This window comes from Asterias rubens, chromosome 3 (genome assembly GCF_902459465.1).
Source record: "Asterias rubens chromosome 3, eAstRub1.3, whole genome shotgun sequence".
NCBI lineage: Eukaryota > Metazoa > Echinodermata > Asteroidea > Forcipulatida > Asteriidae > Asterias > Asterias rubens.
Window position 1 is genome coordinate 9,675,243 of NC_047064.1, and position 24,679 is coordinate 9,699,921.

The 24,679-nt window shown below is 39.6% G+C and overlaps 1 protein-coding gene across 2 annotated transcripts in view; it reads left to right on the forward strand.

Moving 5' to 3' along the window:
• LOC117288123 (arf-GAP with GTPase, ANK repeat and PH domain-containing protein 1-like) overlaps positions 1–24,679 on the forward strand; it is a 57,128-nt gene that overhangs the window by 4,214 nt on the left and 28,235 nt on the right. For both annotated transcript variants that reach the window (XM_033768823.1, XM_033768824.1), the window contains exons 2-4: positions 19,517–19,575; positions 22,098–22,185; positions 24,077–24,304. In XM_033768823.1, the coding sequence (XP_033624714.1) occupies positions 19,517–19,575; positions 22,098–22,185; positions 24,077–24,304 (375 nt within the window). The remainder of the gene's footprint in view (positions 1–19,516; positions 19,576–22,097; positions 22,186–24,076; positions 24,305–24,679) is intronic.

Genomic DNA, 24,679 nt, shown 5'->3' on the forward strand with positions numbered 1-24,679 from the left:
GTATTTATTAAAACCATGCTACAGTCACTGAGGGCCTCCCACCCTCTCCCTGTTGTATTCTTTGTCACCATGATAATGTGATACATAAATGCTTTGGACAGCCACTTACATTACTTATGTGTGTCGTGACCATATTCTCACCACTACATGTAAAAATAGCAAAATAAAATGTAAATTGTTTGCCACTTGCAGAACGGTTCAATGCTCATCAGCAATGAGGTACAATGGAAGTACAATCGACAGGTGAATTTGCAGTTCACAATTGTTTACCCAATTGTAAACACCTGCACATTATATGTATTTTTAGAAGTTTTATGACTAATATTGCACACTCCGCTCACGTATTAAGAGTTTGTGGATTTGGCATGGAACTGAACCATGGAACATAAACTGTCAGCTCTATAAAACTTACTTTGTCTATTTTTTTCCAGTTTTGCAAAAGACATGAACAATTGCAGGTTTTTTTGCTTTTGACAGTTACATGTAATCACTTAACTCTGGTCTTCATTCTACAAACACATTTTTGTGTGATGAGTTAATTATCTTCTCTTGTTCAAAACCTTCAGTTAGTAATCACACTCTTAATTATATTTACACAATCCAAGAGACCCTTGAGAAACGTTGTATGCAATGTGCGGGAATTGCACAGCAAGAAAATATTTGCATTTCCTCCGACAAATCCGGCGCAAATCCAATGGACGTGTATTCTCTTGACTTGGTCGAGCGCTTGAATGTGTTGTGATAGATGAAAGATTGCGAGCAGCTCATCATTATGCATTAAACACTCCTCTGGGCTACCTGTGAGTCACTCTTTCATTGATTGCGTCACATAAGGAGTTGGATCATGGACTTGGTACCGTTCTTTTGTGCGTAAATATTGGTGGACGCACACTGTACAAATACTACCTGCACGGTTGGTAGGCATTGTACTAGTCGGTTGGCATACTTCCAGTCGGTTGTATGCATAAATTAGAGTACAAAGTTAAAGGATGTCTCAATTTTTTTTTTATATATAATAAGTTCACAATAGAATTGGATAGTTTTATTGGTATTGTGAAAGCGTCTGGTAACCCTATCAGCAAAGAATCAGCGCTTGCGGAAGCAGGGAAGTCTGTGCTTACGTCAAGCATATTTCATGGTGAGAAGGGATTTTTTGCTTGTGCGTATGTGTACTCTAAATACTAGGCATTCTTCGCTTACACAGCTAGAGCTAGGACAGGAATGAGGCGCTTGCACTGTAAGCAGAGAATCATGATCGTAAGCGCAGAATTCGGCGGCAAGCAGAGCCATGAATTTCAGCCCTGCAGATTAGGGTAAAGTTGAAGAGTAAAATAATGTCTTTCTTGATTTACGCCCAGAAAAAAAAAATCTACCAATTTGCTCTCTGATCACCCGTCTTCAGCCTTCATTGTCGTAATTTCATAATGTTTATAGGCTTATTCATTGCCCTGCACAATTTACACACATCAGTGTTTTTAGTGACAATTTCCCATGCAAAATGCATCAGTTGCTACTCCAAAATCTTGATTTTGCTGATCAGCATTCAGCGTGCACAAAGCGTGCTCAATCTTGCTCGAAATTGCTATGCAAAATTGCTGGATATACACAGTGTGGCCATGCCTTTAGAGTGGACGTATATATTTTCAGTACTATTTGCAGCATAAATGGCTCCAAGCAGTGAAATACACAATGTAGGCCTACCTTTACTTCTCATTTGTTTGTTCTTTTTGTACATTACATACTGTACGAGAGCAGTAATTTATCCAGGGTTTTCAAACTGCCGGCCCTTTCGGTCTGTGGCTTCTTTGGTGTTGCGGATAAATTTGTTTAGATAAAACCTCTAGAGGTAATGTAATTTTACTCTGCAGCTGTGAGAGTAGAACAGGATCGTCCTCCTGCCCAGGGCATGCAGGGAAGCATGCAATGCGAACGATAGTCAAATTTTTCTTTAACTAAAAAATAATTCATCTTACTCGAAAAGAATTTGCAACGTTGGCGTCTGAAATTCAGCAAAGGACCAAAGAGGTTGTAGTGTATGTTGTCCAATCTCAAATTAAAGGCAGTGGACACTATTGGTCATTACTCAAAACAAAACCTTTCTTGATTACGAGTAATGGGGAGAGGTTGACAGTATAAAACATTGTGAGAAACAGCTCCCTCTGAAGTGACGTAGTTTTCGAGAAAGATGTAAGTTTCCACGAATTTGATTTCGATACCTCAAGTTTAGAATTTGAGGTCTCAAAATCAAGAATCAGAAAGCACACAACTTCGTATATGACAAAGGTGATTTTTCTTTCATTATTATCTCGCAACTTCGACGACCAATTGAGCTCAAATTTTCACAGGTTTGTTATTTTATGCATATGTTGAGATACACCAACTGTGAAGAATAGTCTTTGACAATTACCAATAGTGTCCACTGTCTTTAAACACAAAAGTTGATTCAATTAAACTATTCTTGCCTAAAACTCAACCTGATTACAAAAGAAAGTATTGCAAATTAGTTTGTTTCTAGTAATTGTTTTGATGAGGTTAAATTTGAAGGCTTCTTGTTGAGTATAACCAACTCCTGCCTGTCCTAACTAGGGCCTATTGTATAAACGATGTGACCTCTGAGCTCTGACGTCACTAGTAAACCATAACATGAATCGCGCTATACTGCCGGGCAAAACCTTTGTGTTTTGGCAGCCAGCTAGAAAGTACACGCAATCTTACCACCTTTTTGCCCAGCAAAACATGGCGTATACAGTGTTTTGTCAACAGAGGGCGGTTTGAATGTAAACATAGGTCACATCGTCTATTGCCAGGCGATCATTTTACGTACAATTAAGGGGGAACGCTGATGTATAATTTCTATTGAAAAGTTGATGTTTTTATCCTGTAGTTTTTAGGAGACATGATATTCTTCCTACTTTAGTTTGTTTTCATTTTGTTTGTCCATGGAAAAATCTGGAAACATATTAGTATTAATATGGCCTCAAAAGTCTTTAAAGAGCCTACACCTTGGAAGTGTCGTGGCCGAGCGGTTAACAGCACCGAATTCAAACTCTGGTGTTTCTGATCAGCAGAGTGTGGGTTCAAATCCCAAGCCGTGACACTTGTGTCCTTAAGCAAGACACTTTACCATTGCTTCGTCCTTCGGATGGGATGTAAAGCCGTGTGTCCCATGTGTTGTGTAACGCATGTAAAAGAACCCAGTGCACTTTTCGAAAAGAGAAGGGGTTCGCCCCGGTGTTTCTGGCTGTGGCTGCTGTATGCACCGTAGCACCTTGTAAACACTTACAAGGTGCTAAATAATTGGGTTTCAAAATTCATCACTGCAATTACCTATCTTTCTGGAAGTTTGTATCAGCGCCTTGAGTACCTTGTTTGGTAGATACATGCGCTATTTTAAGACTTCGATATTATTATTATTATTACACCTTGTGCACATGTACATGTAGGTCAACCCTTGTATTAGTGAGGCGGCATAACACAACATTTAATAACAATCGTGCATTTTGTGATAAAAGCAAGGGATTTGGGATATAGGTCAATTAATATGGTACAAAAATATTTGGATATTGGGCCATTTCAATTTCTGCACGTAGTGGCTTTGGCGGCCATTTTAAAAAATGGCCGCCAAAAGCCACTTTTATCTCTATTTTTAATGCAAAACCTACTTAAATGTGAGCTTCTTTGAGGCTGTGATACTGTTGAACTGGTCTGCAAAGGTAGTGGCAACTATTAACAAGTGACTACGTACTTCCTTTAGAAGGAGAGGTCAATTTGGCAGCCATCTTTCAAAATGGCCGCCAAAAGCCACTTTTGTCTCTATTATTATGCAAATCTTCTTAAGGTGAGCTTCTATGAGGCTACGATACTGGTCTGCAAAGGTGTTGGCAACTATTAATAAGTGACTGCGCACTTTGTACGGTAGAGGAGTCATTTTGGCGGCCCTTTTTTTCAATATGGCCGCCAAAATGGCCGCCAAAAGCCATTTTTTTCACTATATTATTATGCAAAATCTTCTTAAATGTGAGCTTCTATGCGGCTACAAAATTGTTTAACTGGTCTGTAAAGGTGTTGGCAACTATTAATAGGTGACGACGTACCTTCTTTAGATAGAGGGGTAAATTTGGCAACCATTTTTCGAAATGGCCGCCAAAAGCCACTTTTGTCCCCATAGTATTGTGCAAAATCTTTTTAAATGGGAGCTTCTACGAGGCTACAACACTGGTCTGCAAAGGTGTTGGCAACTATTAATAAGTGACTGCGCACTTTGTACGGATAAAGGAGTCATTTTGGCGACCAATTTTCAAAGTGGCCGCCAATATGGCCGCCAAAAGCCAATGTTGTCTCTATATCATTATGCAAAATCTTCTTGAAAGTGAGCTTCTATTGCGGCTACGAAACTATTTAACAGGTCTGCAAAGTTGTTGGCAACTATCAATAAGTAACTACAAGCAGATAGAGGTGTCAAGCAGTTAGTTCCATGTCATTTGACACAGAGCTCTGCCACGTCTTATTGGTCGGCAAACTGAAGTGGGCCCACCCTCAATTATTCTGATACACCTCATGACCCAGTTTGCATCTTCCTATCTCTCCAAACGGCCAAATCACCTCAGCCTGTGCCTCCCCAATACGATGCTGATCCCGATGCTGACTCTCCTCATCAGTTCCTCACTTGACAGCCTGTCAGCCAGAGACGCCCCACACATCCACCTGATAATTCTCACCTCTGCTCGTTCCATCTGCTGGATGTGCCCCACCCCCATGGGCCATGTTTCGCAGCCGTACACCATGAAGCTTCAGTCATCACAGGTCGTGTATTACCTGGCCCATCATCTTCAGGGGCTGCGCCGTTGGTGTCAATTTTTTTTCTCCATCCACTCCTCATGCGTGATGTCAATGCTGCACCCAGCATGTCACCCAGTTAGCTCATACATGTCGCCGCAGACCTCTGGACCCGCTTCTCTCTTCCTCACGCTGTGAACTATCACCCCAACATCTCTTACAGGAGAACGTGACGCTGGCAGCATGAAGACTACCATCACGCCACCCTTCCCACACACACCACAATGCCATACACCAGAGCTTGTCATTGACCCATCCCTGACTTGACTAACCCTCACCTTGGTCTTCCCAGCACTGATCTTCAGACCCAGAAAATCTCTCCATGTTGCCATCTTTGCCTGTAACTGCTCTCTTGTCTCTGCTATAAGAACCAGGTCGTCCGCCATGTCCCAGGCAACTCGGCTCAGGTCTTTGTGACACCACATCTAAACAGTAGCAAGCACCAGGGGGCTCAGAACCGAGCCCTGATAACAACCTTCACCTTAAAACTCCTACTATCCCCTGTGCCTGTCCTCGCCACCGTACTAGCACCAAAGCACAACATCATCACAGCTCTTGTCAGCCATTCCTTCCCAACCCGCTTCCTTGGTACCCAGTCAAAAGCCTTCTCAAGATAAACAAATCTGAGGTATAGCGTCTTAATCCTGGCCAGAAATTGTTCCTGCATGGCAATGACAATGGCATCAGTAGTTCCTCTCCCGGCATAAAGCCAAACTGCATCTCATCAATCTCCACCTGCTTCTTCAGCCATACCTCATGTACTCTCTCCCACACATTCATCGCCTGATCCAGGATCTTGATTGCTCTGAAAGAGCCACACTCCAAAGGGTCACCCTCGCCATGAACAGGGGAACCAAGATGTTGTGCTGCAAATCTGTGGGAATGTGTCATTCTGCCAAAATGCCGTCAACCACTATAAGCTGACACCTGTAGAGGCCTTCAACTTCTCACCAACCATGACACTCCGGATAGACCAGCGGCCTTCCCAGATTTGGTGAGCTTCAGAGGAGGCAAAAAGGACCCTCCACACTCCACTTTCCACCTCCCTGTCTCACTCATTCTCCACATTGAGCAACCGCTCTGTGTATTTTCTCAACACCTGCTGGTGACGGATAGTGAAGGTCACTATCCGTCACCATGCTACAATCGTCATTATTGACACCGTTCGCACCAGTCACAGTCACATCCTGCCGCTCCTTGCCATCTGCTTGGCAATCTTAAAGAAGTGCATTATATCCTCACCACTCTGTAGATCCGCTGCAAACTCCCTTCTCTTGGCATCGTGTGCCATCCACACCTGTCTCTGTGATACCGGCTTTGCCTCGAGAATGGAGCACTGACCTCCTAGTAAGAGATTGCAGACCATGTTCAGAGTGTGCAACATGCTAAGAAAATGGTTAAGAACAGTTCAAAGGTTTCATCAGAGAATGTCTTATGGAAAGGTCAAACCTTCAACGATGTGATCCATCCAGTAAGCTGAAGCTGTTTAACGCTTTACTAAACCAACCACCATGAGCGGAAAGCAGCAGATAACTTCACTTAAATCTGACCTGGCACTCTTCTCGCTCAGTTGCTCTATATTGACTGTCAGAATAGATACGGAAACCTGGAAGAATTTTGTTGACACGAGAACCAAGCATTTCTCCAGCACTCTATGGTGGCAGAAACCTGTATCTATGTACCAAAAGTGATCTTCTTGTGTGCTTGGAACAATTTAGTGAGGAACACTCTGAAGCTCCTATGACTAGCAGCGTAGTTCTTGATGGATCAGTTATCATACTGATGATAAGGCCTGCTGCAGCTATTAAGGACTTTGAGAAATATACAAACAATACCTTCAATTACAAACATTTACCTCACAGTTTCATAAAGCGTCACGTGTCGATCTGGTATCGCATATATTGACAATTTCCTGATAGGTACAGCTAGAGCAAAGCGTGAGAAGGGCATACGCAGACGTGCAGTTGCAGAAACTGCCATACCAAGAATTTGCAAGAACGTCTTCGTGTAGACAGCATCAAGACAGAGCTCTTTAGATTCCTGTCTCATCACGCTTCTCAATCCAGCACTTCCTTTCACCAGATGGGGCTGGACCGAGACAGATGATGGTCTGTTTGAACCGTATTGGAAAACACTACCAGATGCCTCCCAAGCCTGCTATGAACTCGTAAGATAAACCTGCAACACAAGGTTGTGTGGAGAAAAGTGCACATGCATCATATCTGCATTTGAATGCACAGACGTGTGTGTGGAATTTGAAGGGGCCTTGCTGACAAGTTGATTTGAACTGACCACAATGGGAGATCGTAGCTTCAATATTTCCATCATGGTTGTGAGCCCCTATGGCCGAATAATAGTACAGCAATCCCGACATCAAAATTTTTAGTTGATAATGACTAGTGAACCATTTTTTAGGTTCTTGAGAAACAATCATAATATTATTGTACTGATCTTAACATAACTTATGAGTTAAAGGGGTGTTAATATTTAAAAAAAAAAATGCAATTTTTAATTTAATTGGATAAAAAGGATAGGTTTATCATTCCAGAGCTTTTTGCTGAGTTTTTTATTTTGCTGTGTTTTTATTATGTGAAAAAGACGATTGCAAAATGGAAGAATTTGATGACAAGTTGCTAAATACCCCCCTTAAAGATGCAACATACCCCTTTAATATGATTTTAACATTGCTTGAATTATTAAACAATCATTTCAGAAGATGTTAAGTACCTTTTAATGACATTAGTAAATGCTGGTGTTGATTTGTATGCAAACATGCCCCTAAAACGGGTATTTGGCGGTCTTTTTTGGTGAAAAGTGGCCAAATGCCCCTTTAAGATGCAAAATGCCTCTTTAATGTGCTTTTAACATTGCTTAAATTATTACACAATCATTTCAGAAGATGATAAGTGCCTATTAATGACATTTGTAAATTCTGGTGTTGATTTCTTAGCCAATATGCCCATAAAACAGTAGTACTTGGCGGCCATTTTTCAAAATGGCCGCCATGGCCTCTAGGGACGGAATTTGCGATGGCCCAATATCCAGTTTTGTTCAGAATACTATTCTCTACATCTGTGCCAAATTTGATGCTTTTATCACAAAATGCACGATAGGTTAGCTATGCCGCCCCACTATATGCGATAAAAGTTCCTACTTTTCCCCCAAGGAACAAATATCATGACGGTTTTAGCGTCACCCGTTCCAATGTAGTCAATTGATCACAATAGTCAGTTTGCTGTATTTTATTATTCAAAGAAACAAATTACCTGCCTTCCAGTAAGAATATCATGAATGCAATCTTGAATCAGAAAAGCCTTCAGTCAACCCTCAAAAGTACATGGATTAATGCTTAATGGGTTGCCGCTGGTACTTAAGTAAATTAGGAAACCATAATGTGCTTCCCTTTCCTGGTGGCACTGCCTGTGGGCATGGGAGCTGTTATAGGAATACATTGACCACATGCACAATAATTGAGTATAACCACAGGCATGTTCAGTACCTGGAACAAAAACATTCTCCTTCATAATCTGTTTATAATACATATTCTATAAGTGTTCGCATAATGTGAGTACAAAGTATTATTAGGTTAAAACCCAAGGTATATTTGTGTATGGTATGTTTTGCTTTGTGGTACGTACATGTACCTTGGGAAATGTCCTTTGGGAATGAGCAAAAGTTTAGTGTATTTTTGTATGTGTATTTTTGTTTTTTTCCCTTCTCTTTTTTTTGGTACAAACGGTAAATTTAAGGTTATTATGTAGGTGCATTTGTTTTTGTTGCAAGTATACGTGTGTTGTTTGTTAGCTTGCTGTTTTTGGTCAGTGGGCTAGCTTACTGTATCCACATTTTTTTTTGTCAGTGGTTATTTCAGTGCGAGCCCCATTTTAGTTCCTTAACATTATCCCATTGGCCCCTTATTGTTTTCTTTTCTTCAATCATGTCTTGATTGTCTTTAATTTAAACAGTATTTTCACCAGTATGGAAATCAATTTCAATCTAAATTGAATTTGATTTGTAATAAATGCTTCCAAAGTACAAATTGCAGTTGGTTTGTAATAAATGCTTCGAAAGTACAAATTGCAGTTGCCTAACTTGCTGTGGATCACTAACAGTTAGTCCCAAGATACTCCCCATCCCAGCAAGCTGCAGGGTTCAGGATCGAACATCTTGTCTTAATTGATCATGTTACACCAGACAGAAGTGTCTTGTGTCAAAGCCTTTGACTTTTGTGGTCTTCTATATCAGTTAGTATTACACTGTTCATGCACTGCACTATCAGCATTCTGCTGGGGAGCAATATAATGTACTGCGTGTACGTAAACTGTAAGTTACCGATCTACCAGACAGTTTCATTAATTTTAAGAATACAGAATGTCACTAAAATTAAAGTAGAATGTACTTCTTTTTGTTGTTGTAAGAACATGGTGGTCCTTTCTTGTTGTCTTGTAATGTTCAGGTCCCGAAATCTGTCAGGATGTGTCCTGATTTCTGGTTTTTTTCATGGGATTCTTTTTTTGTTGACTATTAAAATGAAAAAAGAAAAAAGTGAGCTGACCATCATATCAAGGGAAAACATACACACATCACTATGTAATGTACATTGTATTATTTCCAAAATTGATTTAGGCTTTTAAAAAAAATGTAGCACCCTTAAAACATGCTAAAACTTATGGGGTTTTGTCCCTTGACCAACAGATATTTTCTTTGTTTATAAAAATGTGAATTGATCTTGATTACATAGTACATGTACATGTATTGTGTTTATAATTGTCTAACTTTATGAAAAGAGAAAGTCATTGGTCTTTGGTGGTCATACTATTGTATCTGTTTGAGAAAAAAAATGACATTACAAAAATATCCGTCAGAGAAATGATTGATTGAAATTTCTTAAAATATATGTGAGACCACATGGCTAAAATTTTCAAAGAAATTTTGTATATTTTGGGTGTGGGAATCGTGAGGATATTTGGATTAAAAAAAAAAAAAAACATCCATGTGTTTAAAAGCTTGAGGTATGTTAACACTTTCTATTGTGAATAATTATATGCTTTGGTTGGGTTAATCAAAGGCTGAACATTTTTTTCTCACAAAGATGATATAATATTAGACCCTACACACCTCTGGTGTTGTAATTAAGTCCACACATGGGGAGTGGATCAGTGAACTCTGTTATTTGTTAATAACAGTCATTGAAATTTGACCACAATAGTAGATATTGTTGCTATAGTGCATTGTTATGAGGTAATTGTGTCAAAAAGTACTTCACTTAGTAGTTCAGGGTTGTTGTAACAATCGTTATGGATCAGTGACTCAAAGGCAGGCGGTACAAACAGACAAATTGTTGTGAACCAACGGCCTTGTTTGGTGGTTTTGTGCACAACTTTTGGAGGTCTGGTGCTACACCATAGCCCACGCGACAAAACCACTCAGTAAATCACATTACCACAAGCTCTCAATTTCTCAAAACCATGAATTGTTGTTTCTGCACCACAGAAGATTTATAGGCCCGAATCAACATTTTATACTAAAAAAAAAGTTCTGTTGTACCCTGTTTATGATGTAGTGTGAAATCTGACCTCAGACATGACGGATTAAACAATCTTTTGTCAAACAAAAGCCGTATTCCAAACCCATAAATTTGATGGGGACCCATGGTAAACTGTCCTCCTGTCAACTTACCGCGACCATGATGTAAAACTTTATGCAAACGTCTTGAAATATAAAGTCGAAGTGGGAACGCATGGTAAAGTTACACCAAAGCCAGTCACAGTAACTTAATTCTGGTGAGCATATTTGTTTTCAAGAGACTAGTCTTCTCAGTTGGTGTATATCAACATATATGCACAAAATAACAAACCTGTGAAAATTTGAATTCAGTTGGTCGTAGAAAGTTCCGAGATAATGTAATAATGGAAGAAAAAAAAACCTTGGCACACGAAGTTGTGTGCTTTCAGATGCTTGATTTCGAGACCTCAAAATCTAATTCTCAGGTCTTGAAATCAAATTCGTGGAAAATTACTTCTTTCTCAAAAAACTACGTTACTTCAGAGGGAGTTGTTTCTCACAATGTTTTATACTATCAACAGCTCTCCAATGCTCATTACCAAGTAAGTTTTTATGCTAACAATTCTGAGTAATTAACAATAGTGTCCACTGCCTTTTAAATGCTGCTCTGCTGAAAGAGTTGAGCAATCAAAAGAGACAAACCTTGGTAGTATGAGGCTCCATATTAGTGAGGAAGGCCTTCGGACTGGAGGCCCCCTGACTGGAGCCCTTTAGAAATTATTTAGGACACCATCAACGAAGAGGAAGAATCCTTCAGTTCTGTGTACACTGTCATACCATAGGAAAAGCTATTATGTGTAATGGAACATTGATTTTTTGCAAACGTGTAGTGTCCAGATTGCTAGAATTACAGCCGTAGTAAACTGTCTCTGCATAGAAAACGCAGGTGCTCCAATTATATGATGTAAGAACATGTTTACTTAATGGAAATGTACGTAGGAACTACCTTTGGTACAGCCGGTTTGTTTTTAAATGGGTAGGGCCTTTGTTGTCGTATTTTATTTTGAAAAGAATTTATTTATCTTTTTATTCGGGGGTTGGGGACACAGAGGGTTGTTCCTAAAAAATACTGTCATCGTTGATTGTGTAACTTTCTGACTTGTATGACACGTGTACATGTATGTAGTTCTCTTTGTGTGTTTATAAGGCACTGAAACGCGGTCAAATTTAAAATAATGATAAGAGGAAATTTTAGAGCGTTCTTGCACTGTGTGGATACCACAGCGCTTTACATGAAAACAGTACAATAAGCAAATAGATAACGGCACTTACACTGGGAAAGACAGTTGTTACTTAGAAATCAACAACATTTGATCAGAAAAGTTTGTAGATGTTTCTTGAAATCTTCCAGTGACTGAACAGGGCTGAATGTATCTTTTTACTGGAAATTAAATTTAGGCAGGTTGGATGGAGCTTACAGTGTTTGTAATGTGCCATTCAAAGCCATTGGACCCTTTCGGTAAACAGTATTGTCCAAGGCCCACACTTCGTGTATCACAACTTCTATCAAATAACAAACCTGTGAAAATTTAGGCTCAATCGGTCATCGGAGTCGGGAGAAAATAACGGGAAAACCCATCCTTGTATCCGCGCCGTGTCATGACATGTGTTTAAAATAAATCCGTAATTCTCGCTATCGAGAATTGATATTGTTTTACTGTTTTCTCAAAAAGTAAAGCATTTCACAGAATAATATTTCAAGAGAAGTCTTTCACCACTATCTTCTGTAAACCCTGTAAGATATATATCTGTGAACTTTTTTTTTTTTCCTGTACCGAAAGGGTCCAATGGCTTTAAGTTCGAGTTGAAAGTGATTTCGAAATTCATACATGTAAACAGGGCCCAATTGAATGGCTTAGCGCTTACGATCACCATTCTGCGCTTACGTGCAAGCACTAAATTTCTGCGCCAGCCTTGTAAGCGTTGAATGCCTAGTAACGTGAAGTACGCACGTGCGGAGGCCAAACTTCCCCGCTAACCGGTGAAATACGCTTGTCGTAAGCACAGCATTCCCTGTTTCCTTGAGCGCAGATTCCTTGCTCTTATGGTAAGCAAAGCCATGAACCTGGTCAGTTGAATACAAGCTATACAACTGAAAACACCTTGAAAGCCCACAGCACATCTATAGACATGATTGAGGTCACCTCTCAAAACAAACAACAAATTTTGACATTGTGGATTTGTGTACACAAATTAATGCAGCTTAAATGGCTGAGATCTGTAAATCCTGATGGACAGTTTGTACAATGCAAACAGAATGTGTCTATACAGCCTGGACAGACTGACAGCAGTTTAATTAAATCACAAACCATTGTGGATATTGCTTGTACTGTGTGATTGTTTTTAAGTGCTAAAGGACACAAGAGGACCATTGGATTTTTCCAGTGGAGTTTAATTTTTTTTATGACAGGTACATAAATGTACATTTTTATCACTGCACTTGGAATTTTCCATACCTGTGGACTTGTAAATTATGCACCATTTTCAAAGTAATTCCTACACTCTTGTGTCCTTGGCATTAGCAGGTCATTCCTCCTCAAGGCCAGAGTGGAGCTGGCTGAAAGGAAAGTGGGAATTAATGACACAGGGCTGGAAAAGCTGTGTGTAGTGGTGTACAACGTATGTAGGAATTCATTCAGTCTACTGGTTTGCAATTGTCAAAAGGATTACGATCTCATGAATAACTGTATGCCTTTAAGCATTTGATGGCTGCACTGTCAAGGAAATTGTGAATTGACACTGAGGTCCTTGCAGTTTGTATTAAGTGTGAATGGGGGAAGTGTGGGAAATATGGAGAAACTAAAAGACATGATGACCAATGTGAATAAAAGATGTTACATTTGCTCAGTACTTTACTTTTACAGGACAGACTATACACTGCTTTCTCCAGAAGACGATCAGAGCATACATGTACTGATCAAAACATCGAGTTGAAACCAATGGTTCTTTTCAGAACCAACCCCCCCCCCCCCCCAACTCATTAGAGATAGTCATTACATGGTGTTACCGCAAACCTTTCTACATGTATATCGTATTTCCACCATGCAAAGTTTCAAATCCTACTGAGTATCAATGCTTTACACACATTATAGTGTATGGGGAAAACCAAATGATATTCTTTATCCCCAAATGCAAAATTTGCAAGAAGTAATATATTAATATAAATTTAAACTGCCTCTAGCTACTGGTTAACCTTGGTGGTCTATTGGTTTGACATCTACTCTAGAATGGCAAGCTGATGGGTTCAAATCACACTCAAGTAATATGCATGCATGAATTCTTTTTAAAGGAAGTGGGTACTTTTTGTAACTAAAAAAACACAATGTCCACAGATGTACATTAAACTTACACCGTTTGAAGATAATGATAGTAGAAAGTGTACCTTAAAATATTAGTTGCATTGGTGCTGTAGTTTTTGAGAAATGAGTAAAATAATGTCATGAAAATACGTTTTTACATGTTAAAATAATTTTCGTCTCATGATCACTGAGACGAAAATTATTTTCATGACATTGTTTTACTCATTTACTCAAAAACTACAGCACTTCAGCAGGTAATATTTTCAGGGAAGCTTTCTACTATCATTATCTTCAAACTGTAAGTTTAGTGGAAATCTGTAGACATTGTGTTTTTTGTCCAACAAAAAGTACATAGACCCTTTAAAGGACTCTGAAAAATACTGAATAACACTGTGCATTCGAGTTAGAGTATGACCAAAGTATAGGAAACAAGACTTTTTCAGGTTGCTACAACATGTGGCCACGATGGCTACAAAGATACTGTGTTGAAATTCAATGTTTTGAAAATATAATTTATACGCATAATGAGAAAACGATGGATAACCAGATAGTATGACCGCTACTATTAAAGGAACACGTTGCCTTGGATCGGACGAGTTGGTCTATAAAAAGCGTTTGTAACCGTTTGTTTTAAAATGCATTGGTTGGAAAGATGTTTTAAAAGTAGAATGCAATGATCTACACAAATTTGCCTCGAAATTGCACGGTTTTCCTTTTACTTAACGAACTAACACGGTCGGCCACTTATGGGAGTCAAAAATTTGACTCCCATAAATGGCCGACCGTGGTAGTCGACAAGGCATGTTTGTGTGGATCATTGTATTCTACTTTTACAACATCTTTCTAACCATATGCATTTCGATCCAAAGCAACATGTTCCTATAAATCTAATTGTCTGATTGAAGCTTTGTGTCGTTTTTCTCTCTGTCTAAATTGCCTGGGTACTGCATGTGTTCACTGTTCATGTACAGATTTGATACATTTGTCTAAATAAATGATGACGGTGATGATGATGATCAATGATGATGACTGTTGATGATAGAGATTCGTGTCCCTCCGTTACCAAAACAATCATTGCTGACCTTTTCGTCATCGCCTACTCTCTCAATCCATGTCATCCCAAAGGATCCTTAACAGTAGAGTCCAATGATCCTTTTATTTAAGCGCTTGGGGCAGAAATTGCAGCCAATCCAGCACTACTAGGGAAAGGCTCCTCTCTTTCACATAAACTTTTAAGGTTCTTTAAAGTTTAAGTAGTGATCCTGCTCTAGCTTCCATGTGCCGAAAGAAAACCTGAGGATTTACACGCTAGGGTTATGGTTAAGACTAGAAAAACACACCAGGGGTGTCGGAACAAGGGGTTTTAGAAACATAAAGATGTTAAAACATACATGTAGGGGTGTCGAAACATAGGGAAGTTGGAACATAAGGGTGTAACCATTTAAATGTACATACATGTAGGCTACATCTGTACGTCAAGTATTACCGATACACGCAACCTACATGTACACTGTACCTAGGCTACAGCTATACGACTGTGTGGTTTTACAATTAGACCCCTTGCGTCTGGCATCACAAGACCAAAACAGCGACCTGACTGAGGTCAGTGAAGACCTATTATTGGTTGAGAGTTTGGAATAGCCATACACGCCTCCTCGTCCATTTTTCGACCTTGCCGATGGCGGCCAAATCGTGGGGCCTATTGGATCATCCAAATGTGGACACTGATGTGGACACTGGGGTGCCTTTTGGCGACCACAGCCAAAACCCAACTGTCTAAACAGCATCGTCACCGCGCTCAACTGAACACGCAAAAACGCTCAATCATTGACCAATGTTTCTGGTTGGGGTAGCCAAAATGCACTCCAGATTAACACCAGAGGACCCCAACATACTTCTGATTAAAACCCCAATAAGCCGGGGGACCAGGGTGGCCATGGTTGTGTTCCTTGGACCCTCTTCAATTCTTTATGTAGTGGCGTCCGTCCCATGGGGTCTGGACATGTGAAACTGACCATTCAAATGTTGGAGTAAATACATTGATTAAGTACAAATAAGGCAATAAGAACTGTTTGAAGCTTTGCATGGTGTGGAGAAATAAGTAGAAACTACAAATAACTAGTAAACTTGCGGGTACAACCAGTGTAAATCTCTTAGGGTGAGTGTTGGCTCTAAAAAGAGCCGGTTGGGTCTCGACGTTTCGAACAGTATACGCTGCTCGTCTTCAGGAGAACTTGAGGCAATGTACAGTACATGTACATTGATGATATGCTTGCCATTGTGCCTCATCTAAGTATTGACCAGCAGCCAACGGTGCCTAATAAATCATTTGCTGTTAGGATGAGCAATTCATTTCCACACATAATGTTTACGTACGGGCCACTGAAGTGTAAAAATGAAACACGACAGCAAGATTGTTGTTTTCGTGTTTCAATGCACCAGACCAAACTAACACCACCCTTTGCTCATCACCAAGTTCCAATTTCGCTTCCATCACTACCATATGTTAGCCCATCAGCGGAACCACTGATCGCAGCGTGAAGAGATTGCTCATCCATACAGCTTGCTAATGAGCATGATGAGGCTGGTAAGCCATGCAGAGGGAGTCAACATCGATGATGAGAGTACTGCGTTTGCCAGGTTGCAGTGCAGATCTGTGGCTATCTCATCATGTCTACATGTACGTCATGTACATTAGTGACACCTGCATTCAGGAATCTTGTAATTACATGTACATTGTACTCTTTATCGTTGCTGGGATGTCCTTTCCACTGATTACATTGATCCAGTACATGTTCATGTACCTTACATAAAAACCCTGTAGCCATGTACTCTAGCACGTATAAAGCATTAGTGGCAGTCTAACTGTAGGCCTGCTATGTATTTCTACAATGTACAAGACCTACCCTACATGTACATGTATAGACACAAATACAGAAGAGCCACAATTTAAACTTGTGCATGTTGAATGGTGAATCAGGTTGGCTTAGTGGTTTCTTTCACTGCCTTTCACCACTGTGGACTCTGGTTCGAATCCCACTACAGACCGGAGGTACATGTTGTAGGGATTGGGTTTGAATCCCTACATTGTACACAGTACCTGATTACATGGGTTTCCACCCATAATGTACATACAACACTCGAATGCTAAATTTCTACATGGATTCTCCTTTGTGACCTTTCTAGTGAAGACTATATTCAAGACCTTTCTGCGTGAGAAGATTGAATGAATGTAGCTTGGCTGTGTGTTGCATTACATGTGGGTATCTGAACTTGTTCATCATTATTCCCCTACTCGGACTTTACGATCATCTCAACAGTCATTGCTTTCTGCTACTAGAGCTTCTTCCATTTTTTATGGCCACAGATCTTTTTCTTACGCCGCACCGTTTCTTTGGAATAGTCTTCCTGTGCATATTCGCCAAGCTAATACTTTACAATGTTTTAAGTCCTTGTTGAAAACTCATTTGTTTAAAGCTTCTTTTTTGTAATTTGCCTATTTGTATCTTGTATCTTTCTCTAATTGTTTATTTTATTGTTTCTTTAATGCGCTTAGAGGCTTTTGCATTAGGCGCTTTACAAATGTCTTATTATTATTATTATTGTACATTGTACATAACGTGTACAATGTACAATGTATGTTATCTACATATAAATAATGTATGCTGTACATGTATGTATAATAAAACTTGAGTCGTGATCAGATCTTCCATTTACTAATGGTTCACAAGATTTTGATAAATGGCGCACGTACAGTGTCTTGTGATATTCAGGATTTGGCTCTTTCCTGTACTGATCTGTAGGCTATCCTTTGTTAAAAAAGCTTTGTTTACCTATCAATATGTAAGTTTACTCAGTCGTGCAAGGTGTCAAATTCTATGTTTTATTCCAGATGTGCACAGACCCTATAGACCTATTATCATGCTGCCTCCATCTTGGTCATGTTCCTCGTATCGAATAAACAAACTATAATCATCTTACAAATAGGAACCAGACTATTTTGTTCATCCAGCCTCTTTTTGGTACCATTGATCTTATAAATGGGAGAATTTCAAGATGGCTGCACCTTGATTGTCCATGAATTGAATAATAATTATATTTAAGCCTAAGTGCATGTGTACGTGTAGCTACCATTACCAATAAGGTACTCAAGGGAATTTAAAAAAGAGAAACATGAACGGTTCTCTAAGAGTTTTCTTGATTACTGTCCCGTCCGATGGTAAATTTCCATCATTGCTAAAATCACTTAACCAATGTCATAAATCCTTAATGCATCCTCCCAAGAACCTGCACTATGGAGAGCTCGGATCTTGTCAATTTTCTTTACATTTGGACCTCCATAAAAGGACTGGTTGTAAGAAAGGAAAATATACGCAGCTACATGATTGCAATTTGTTAGCCTAAATAAGACCCTTGTTTAGTACTATTATGACATTTTGTGTAAACACAGTTCCTCCCAGTGAATGACTGAATGTAAATAATTACATTTACAATTTATACACGCGCTCGGTTCTTGTGCTATTTCTTTGTGGCATGTCTTTTGTAGGGTGTTGTTTCCTTTGTGCTTGTTCTTGGTCCAGAAATGTCAGAAATGATTGAAAATGTACTTAGTGATGTCAAACATGCTGAATTCTTGAAATGATTTAATTGGTTTGAACACATTAATTAGTATTTTGGCAACGAGGACTGGACCAGATGTACTGGCTCTCAGTAGAGCATGTACCAGAACACAACACCAAATCTTGATTCGCCTTTGTTTACTCGTACATACATGTAGGCCCTACATGTATGTACAACAGTACTAAGGGCCTTGTCACACGAGGCAATTTTGACAGGCAACTTGCTGGCTACCAACTGCAGTGCATGCTACAGGAACACTTTGGTAGCCACGTAAGTCATTCTTCAAGCAATGTCTTACGAATCCCAAGAATAGTACATGTATGTGAACATTCAAATGTGAATTACTTTTCTTCTTGGAGGTTGCCTGGAACTGGTTGCCCGTAAATTGCCTCGTGTGACATGGTCTTTACTTAAAAACTGTATATGTACATGTACTTACTGCGTTATGCCAATGTTGGCATGAAGGGCAGCAACATAGTTCCTTCACTCTTAGCCAGTCTCTGAATGGTAGCCCAGGTTTGGTTGAAGGTCCTCATTTCACCTTCAACCACAGTTGTACCTAGGCCTGTGTGCTTCGTTTTTGAAAGGGCAAGGGCACCAAGGCATTTTCTCCTTGGTAAAGGGCACCCTACATGGATTGTTGTATGAGGAAATTGGAAATTTCTACTACATGCCAGAGCATTTCAAGGCCAAGGCAATGATTATGGGACATAGAGACAATAGACCGATCCATTAGGCTCCGCCCCATTGCATATTAACCAATTACAGCGCAACGAAGGTCCGACATGCGTGCGCATATTATGCTTGGCGCGCGCGGCAGAGTTGTGCAGAAAGCCCCACGTTTCTTGCTCACACGTGCATCGTAGGCGGAGCCTACTGGATCGGTCTATTGCCTCTGTTGCCTCCAAAGAAGTACTGTACTTGTACTGTAGGCCTACATGTACATGATGTATCAGGCCCGGGTACCCTGAAAAACGGGGGTAAAGTGAACAACCATTAGGCCTACCAAACTTTGTTTGTTGGAAGAGAAATGATCTATTAATTTTTTTTTAATGAAGAACTGCCATGCTTTCATTGGGCTTATCCTTCTGAAATTTGTCCGACTCATTGTCACATTTTGTGTACTTCAATTTCTAAATTGTCATGATTGCTTACCAAGTATTAATGGTGTCGCCTTTCTTTTTGCTTTGATGCAGATTCATTTGTAAACAGCCAAGAATGGACACTCAGCAGAACAGTTCCAGAACTCAAACTGGTGAGTATTGAAGAAGGACAACAACTTTCAGGTTCTGTTACTACAGAAAATACGTCAGCTCCGATACCTACAATTGCATTTACAATGCGCAAGCGCAAGCAACTCCGCTGAACAAAAACAAAGCACCCCTCACTGCACTGCACGTCCCAAGTGTATGCACAAAATATGCCTTTCTTTTTACAGCGCCCATAGTGTCAAGTCGTTTTTTTTCTCAGCTCTCGGAAAACAATTTAGCGTTACACACTACATACGTTATAGGCAAGCGGTCCAGTCTTCGGACATCTCCATCCAGGAGTGCATCTCAATGATGTGAAGAAAATTCATCAAAAGATCAAAGAAACAAGTGTCACCAAATACCCATCTCAACATATTCTTGATTTTGGAGATTGCACAAGGATCATACCTTTCTTGTACACTCCATTGCAGTTCTGTGTAGACTTCATGCCCCATGAGAGAAACCCCCCAAAAAGCAGGGTTAATCTCAGAGACTACTCCCCTAATGAAATTATGGCCGCCCATGGGACTTCACATATTGGATGTGTCCATGGTAGTAGTCTGTTCCAATTCACTTGCATTCACTCTGCGCTAAGGAGCAGGTGGTGGCTGAAAGAAACCAAATTAATTACCAATTGACTTGTTACTCTTGAGTACATGTACATGTAAATGTAGACCGCAATTGAGTTGTTACTGTTTGAGTGTGTACATGTCGGCCTTTCACTCAACTGAATCTTTCATAGTAGGACTTTTAAAATTTTGCCTATAAATCAATAAAACAGTTGATAAGAAACAATCTTTGACCCTAACTATAAAACAAAAATCACAATTTTTTGTGTGTGCAAGGAAACATGTACATGTGGAAGTCCTACAATTTAAAATAAAATAAAAATATGGTAAAAAAAAAAAAAAAAATTGCGCAAGAGTTTATAAAACCAATGCAAAGTCAACAAATTCTGTAAGGCCCCCACATGTGAGTGTACAATTTAAGCTCATTAGTACTAATTTATGTTGATAACAAGTAAATGGACAATCAGGAAGCACTGGCATGTCCGCAACTCCCTCCAAGGCTACTGTCTCTATTGCTGACTCATTCATAACAATCTCTGGCTGAAAAGCCATTCATCAGATTCAAATGTGTTTTTTTTGTCAAAATTTTTCCAAATTATATTCTTCAAAGGGATGCTTTCTCAAATTGTTTATACCGTGTGTCTAAAAAAAACACCCCAAAAACGATACACTTTTGAAATGGCTGCCGAATAAAAAATATATGATTAGGGAAAAAGGTTTGGATGTTAAGGAGAATGGACGAGAAAGTGTAGATTCGTGAATAGAATGTACGAGCCAAAGTACATTGTATTCACGAATCTACACAACGACGGTTGGTCACATTTTATGATTATTTTACAAAATAAGTGCTTGCAATATTATCGAATACAACGTCAGTTTGCTCAGCTAACAATAAATTGTGTTACTAAAGTGATTTTTCTGAGCTGGAAAATGTTACTGTAAATTGAAGGTAACATATTTTCAGCTGTGTTTTGTTGCTACATGTATATATTTCAGTTTGGAAAGACAGTAGTTTTCAAATTGAACTATTTACTTAAGTTTGTAATGAATCTTACACTCGACTGTAGATTATGTTAGGAATCGCCCTGTACATTAAATCATCAACAGCTGCAGTGCTTCTCACGTACAGTTTCTTATTTTGTTTTTGTGGTCATTATTTTTTGGGAGTACTGTAATTACCTATCTAATTGGCCCTATATTGCTCCGTGGCCTTACCTACTTGTAAACCATAAGGGTGAATGCACACTACCAGGCAGTCATGTTTGGAAGAGGGGGGTGGGGTCTAAGGCTTCACTGTTTTATTATATCCTTCCTCCATTTAAATATTAGCACAGATGGAGCTTCACACACAAAAACACAATCTAGAAACTGGCGTGCACAAATGGAAAGTAAACAGTGATCAGATGGTCAGCCCTTTCATTGCAAAATAGCTTAATTCGAAAATTACATTTTGAGAAAAGCTTAGAGATTAGCTGCTAAGCCATAAAACAAGATGAAAGTGTAAAGAGAGGCTCAGGCCTGTATGCTTCGTTGTTGAAATGGTAAGGGCACCAAGGCATTTTCTCCTTGGTTAAGGGCACCCTATGAGGACATTGTAAATGTCTTCTGAAACATTTCAAGGGCACCATGGCAATGACCAGGGGGCACAGAGGCAATCGCCTTTGTTGCCTCTGTGAAGTATCAGGCCTGGAGGCTGAGATGTAACAATTCACATCCATGTACATTCGCCCTTTAAACTTTGAAGCACCCTCTATTTACACCGAAATGATCTTATTGTAAGAAATCAAAATTTTCAAGTTATACTGTTTTGCAATGGAAATGCCATGGGGTGGTGCCCCCCCCCATCTCCTCTCTTCCCATAATGACAATGAAGTGTCTGTTTAATGTCCTCATTAGTGAATTGAGACATTGTTTCCTGATGTGAAAACTAAAGGATGTGTTGTTTCTTTGCTTGACAGGGTGTGGTGGGCAGCTTGACCAGTGGCAAGTCAGCTCTTGTGCACAGATATCTGACTGGATCCTACATGCAGGAAGAGTCTCCAGAAGGTATGCAATTTATTATTTGGTTGAATACACTCGCACCGAGTTAGTTCTGTGAAAAAAAAATCACAGCATATTACTCTGGTGTGGTTCGAACCCTTGACCTTTGCCAATCTAGAATACTTACCAACTAGACCACTGAGATTGCCCGGTAGCTAGAGGCAGTTCGAATCCTATATTTTAGCAAGAGAATAATTGAACAAAAACAAAATACACTATTAATGCACAAATTTGTGTGCTTTCAGGTGCCTTATAAAAGGCTTCAGGCCTGAAGTCTATTAATAGTTGAGTGAGAAATTGTCTCTTTCTCAAAAACTACGTTACTTCAGAGGGAGCCATGTAAAAAATATCAACAGCTCTCCATTGCTCGTTACCAATTAAGTTTTTATGCAAACAATTGTTTTGAGTAAACCATTAGTGTACAGTTGATGCCTATAAAGATACATAAGTTATAAATCCAAACAGATTTTGTTAATAATCCAACTCATTACCAAAAACAAGCAAGACCCTGTGAGATGGAGGAGTCAGTGTGAGTGAGCATTTATGGAGGGGATTCCCCTTTCCAATTTGCGGAATGCCCTTTTGTTGCCAACATTCTTGAACTCAATGGCCATGGTGGAAGGGGAACATTGTCCACAGTCATGAGTTCTTGCTTGGACCACACAAACCACAACCAAATCTTTTGTGGTTTTGCTAGCACTAGCAGTACAACCACCATGAAGTTACAAAAGGATCTGGGTTTTTTGTAAATGATTGCTGGGAAAGGACTTGATTAATTAAATCAGGAAGTTAGAACTCTGTAAGCTAGCGGGAATAAGAGCAAATATTTGCGGTATTGGCAGCTTAAATACCTGTTGAACACTACAGACACTTTGTTAGGAGTTCAAACTATTCTCGTTTAACAATTCTCACATAACAATTCGCTAAACAGTCATTTAAAAAACAATTGTATCATATATTCATCTGCTCCCATGAGACAAGTTCGGTCTTTTAAACATGTTGATATTTGCCCCAACCTCTCCGCGCAACTGGTGACAAATTATTGTATAAAATATTTTGATATCGCTGTTTTCCTCCCCATCCAGGTTGCAATTTCATGTAGCATACAGAGCCAAGAAACATAATGCGCACAGCACACTACATCTTTTCTTTTGGCATTTACAAGTATAACGCTTTCCCGTTTTTTGGGGATTAGACATTCTTCAGAAAATGTTTAGTAGAATACATTGTGTTTATAAGCCTACATGTAAACGTCGTACGTGACGGGGATGATGCGAGTGATTACGAGTGCCTCATTTTTCATGTGAAAACCCCATTGTCACTCATCGCAGTCAAAGTTTTTTCTTTTGATAGATCACTGTGCATTACATATATGTTGATGTTGCAGTTTCAAACGCGCGGTCGCGTCAACACCTTTGTGTATGTGTTTGTAATAAGCTGCTTAGCATTGATGTAATGTTATTATGGTGCTACAGAAAGAATAAAATTCTTTACAATGACAGACAGAAGAGCATTCTCCCTTATTTTGTGCCAGCTTTGTGTAATTGGCAAAAAAACTGCAAATTTCAACAAGGTCTTCAGAATGGTTTGTACTTAGTGTTTATCTATGTTTTAAGTGCCCTAATTTGCATTCTGGAGAATTATACATAATTTTGTTTTAGATTTTGGTGTAAATAGTAAGTTAAAAAAATAATTTGAACCCCCCCCCCCCAATAAAAACCCAAAACGTGTCAGCGCGTATTTGCACGCAAGTCGTACATTATCAGCCTGTTACGCTGACTTTTGCATTGGGAGAAGAACCCTTAGTTCTTTGACACTTACAGATTCCATGATACTGGTTTCGAATGAGAAATGCTTTTTTGAAACGAAAAAAAGTTTTCTGATTCTACCATCACAGGAGGGCGCTTCAAGAAAGAGATCGTCGTTGATGACCGGAGCTATCTCCTACTCATCAGAGACGAAGGGGGTCCCCCAGAGCTGCAGTTCTGCTCGTGGGTAGACGCCGTGATCTTGGTCTTCAGCGTCGAGGACGAAATGAGTTTCCAGCTGTTGTACAACTTCTACGCCAAAATCGCCCACTACAGAAACACGGCAGACTTACCGATGATTCTGGTTGGTACACAAGGTACGAATGTAAAGTTTTATTTCATTTCATTTATTCTTATTGCGAATCCAAGGACTCTCAGAAAAGTGAACTTTATCACTGTATGCTAAGACAGGTCTGATAATTTCACACTGTGGCAACAGAGTCGATTGCCTCCATTGCCTTGGTGCTCTTGAAATGCTCTGCAGTAGAACTTTACAATTTCCTCATAGGGTGCCAATTACCAAGTAGAAAGTGCCTTGGTGCCCCAAACGAAGCATACATGCATGCCAAGAGAATGTTTCCAGTCAGGTAGAGACTAAAATACATTTTACATTGATTACCGGCATGTATTGATTGTACCTTTAAATAAATGCCACGTGCAAGCCTGTGAGCTACGTCTATATTTAAACACTT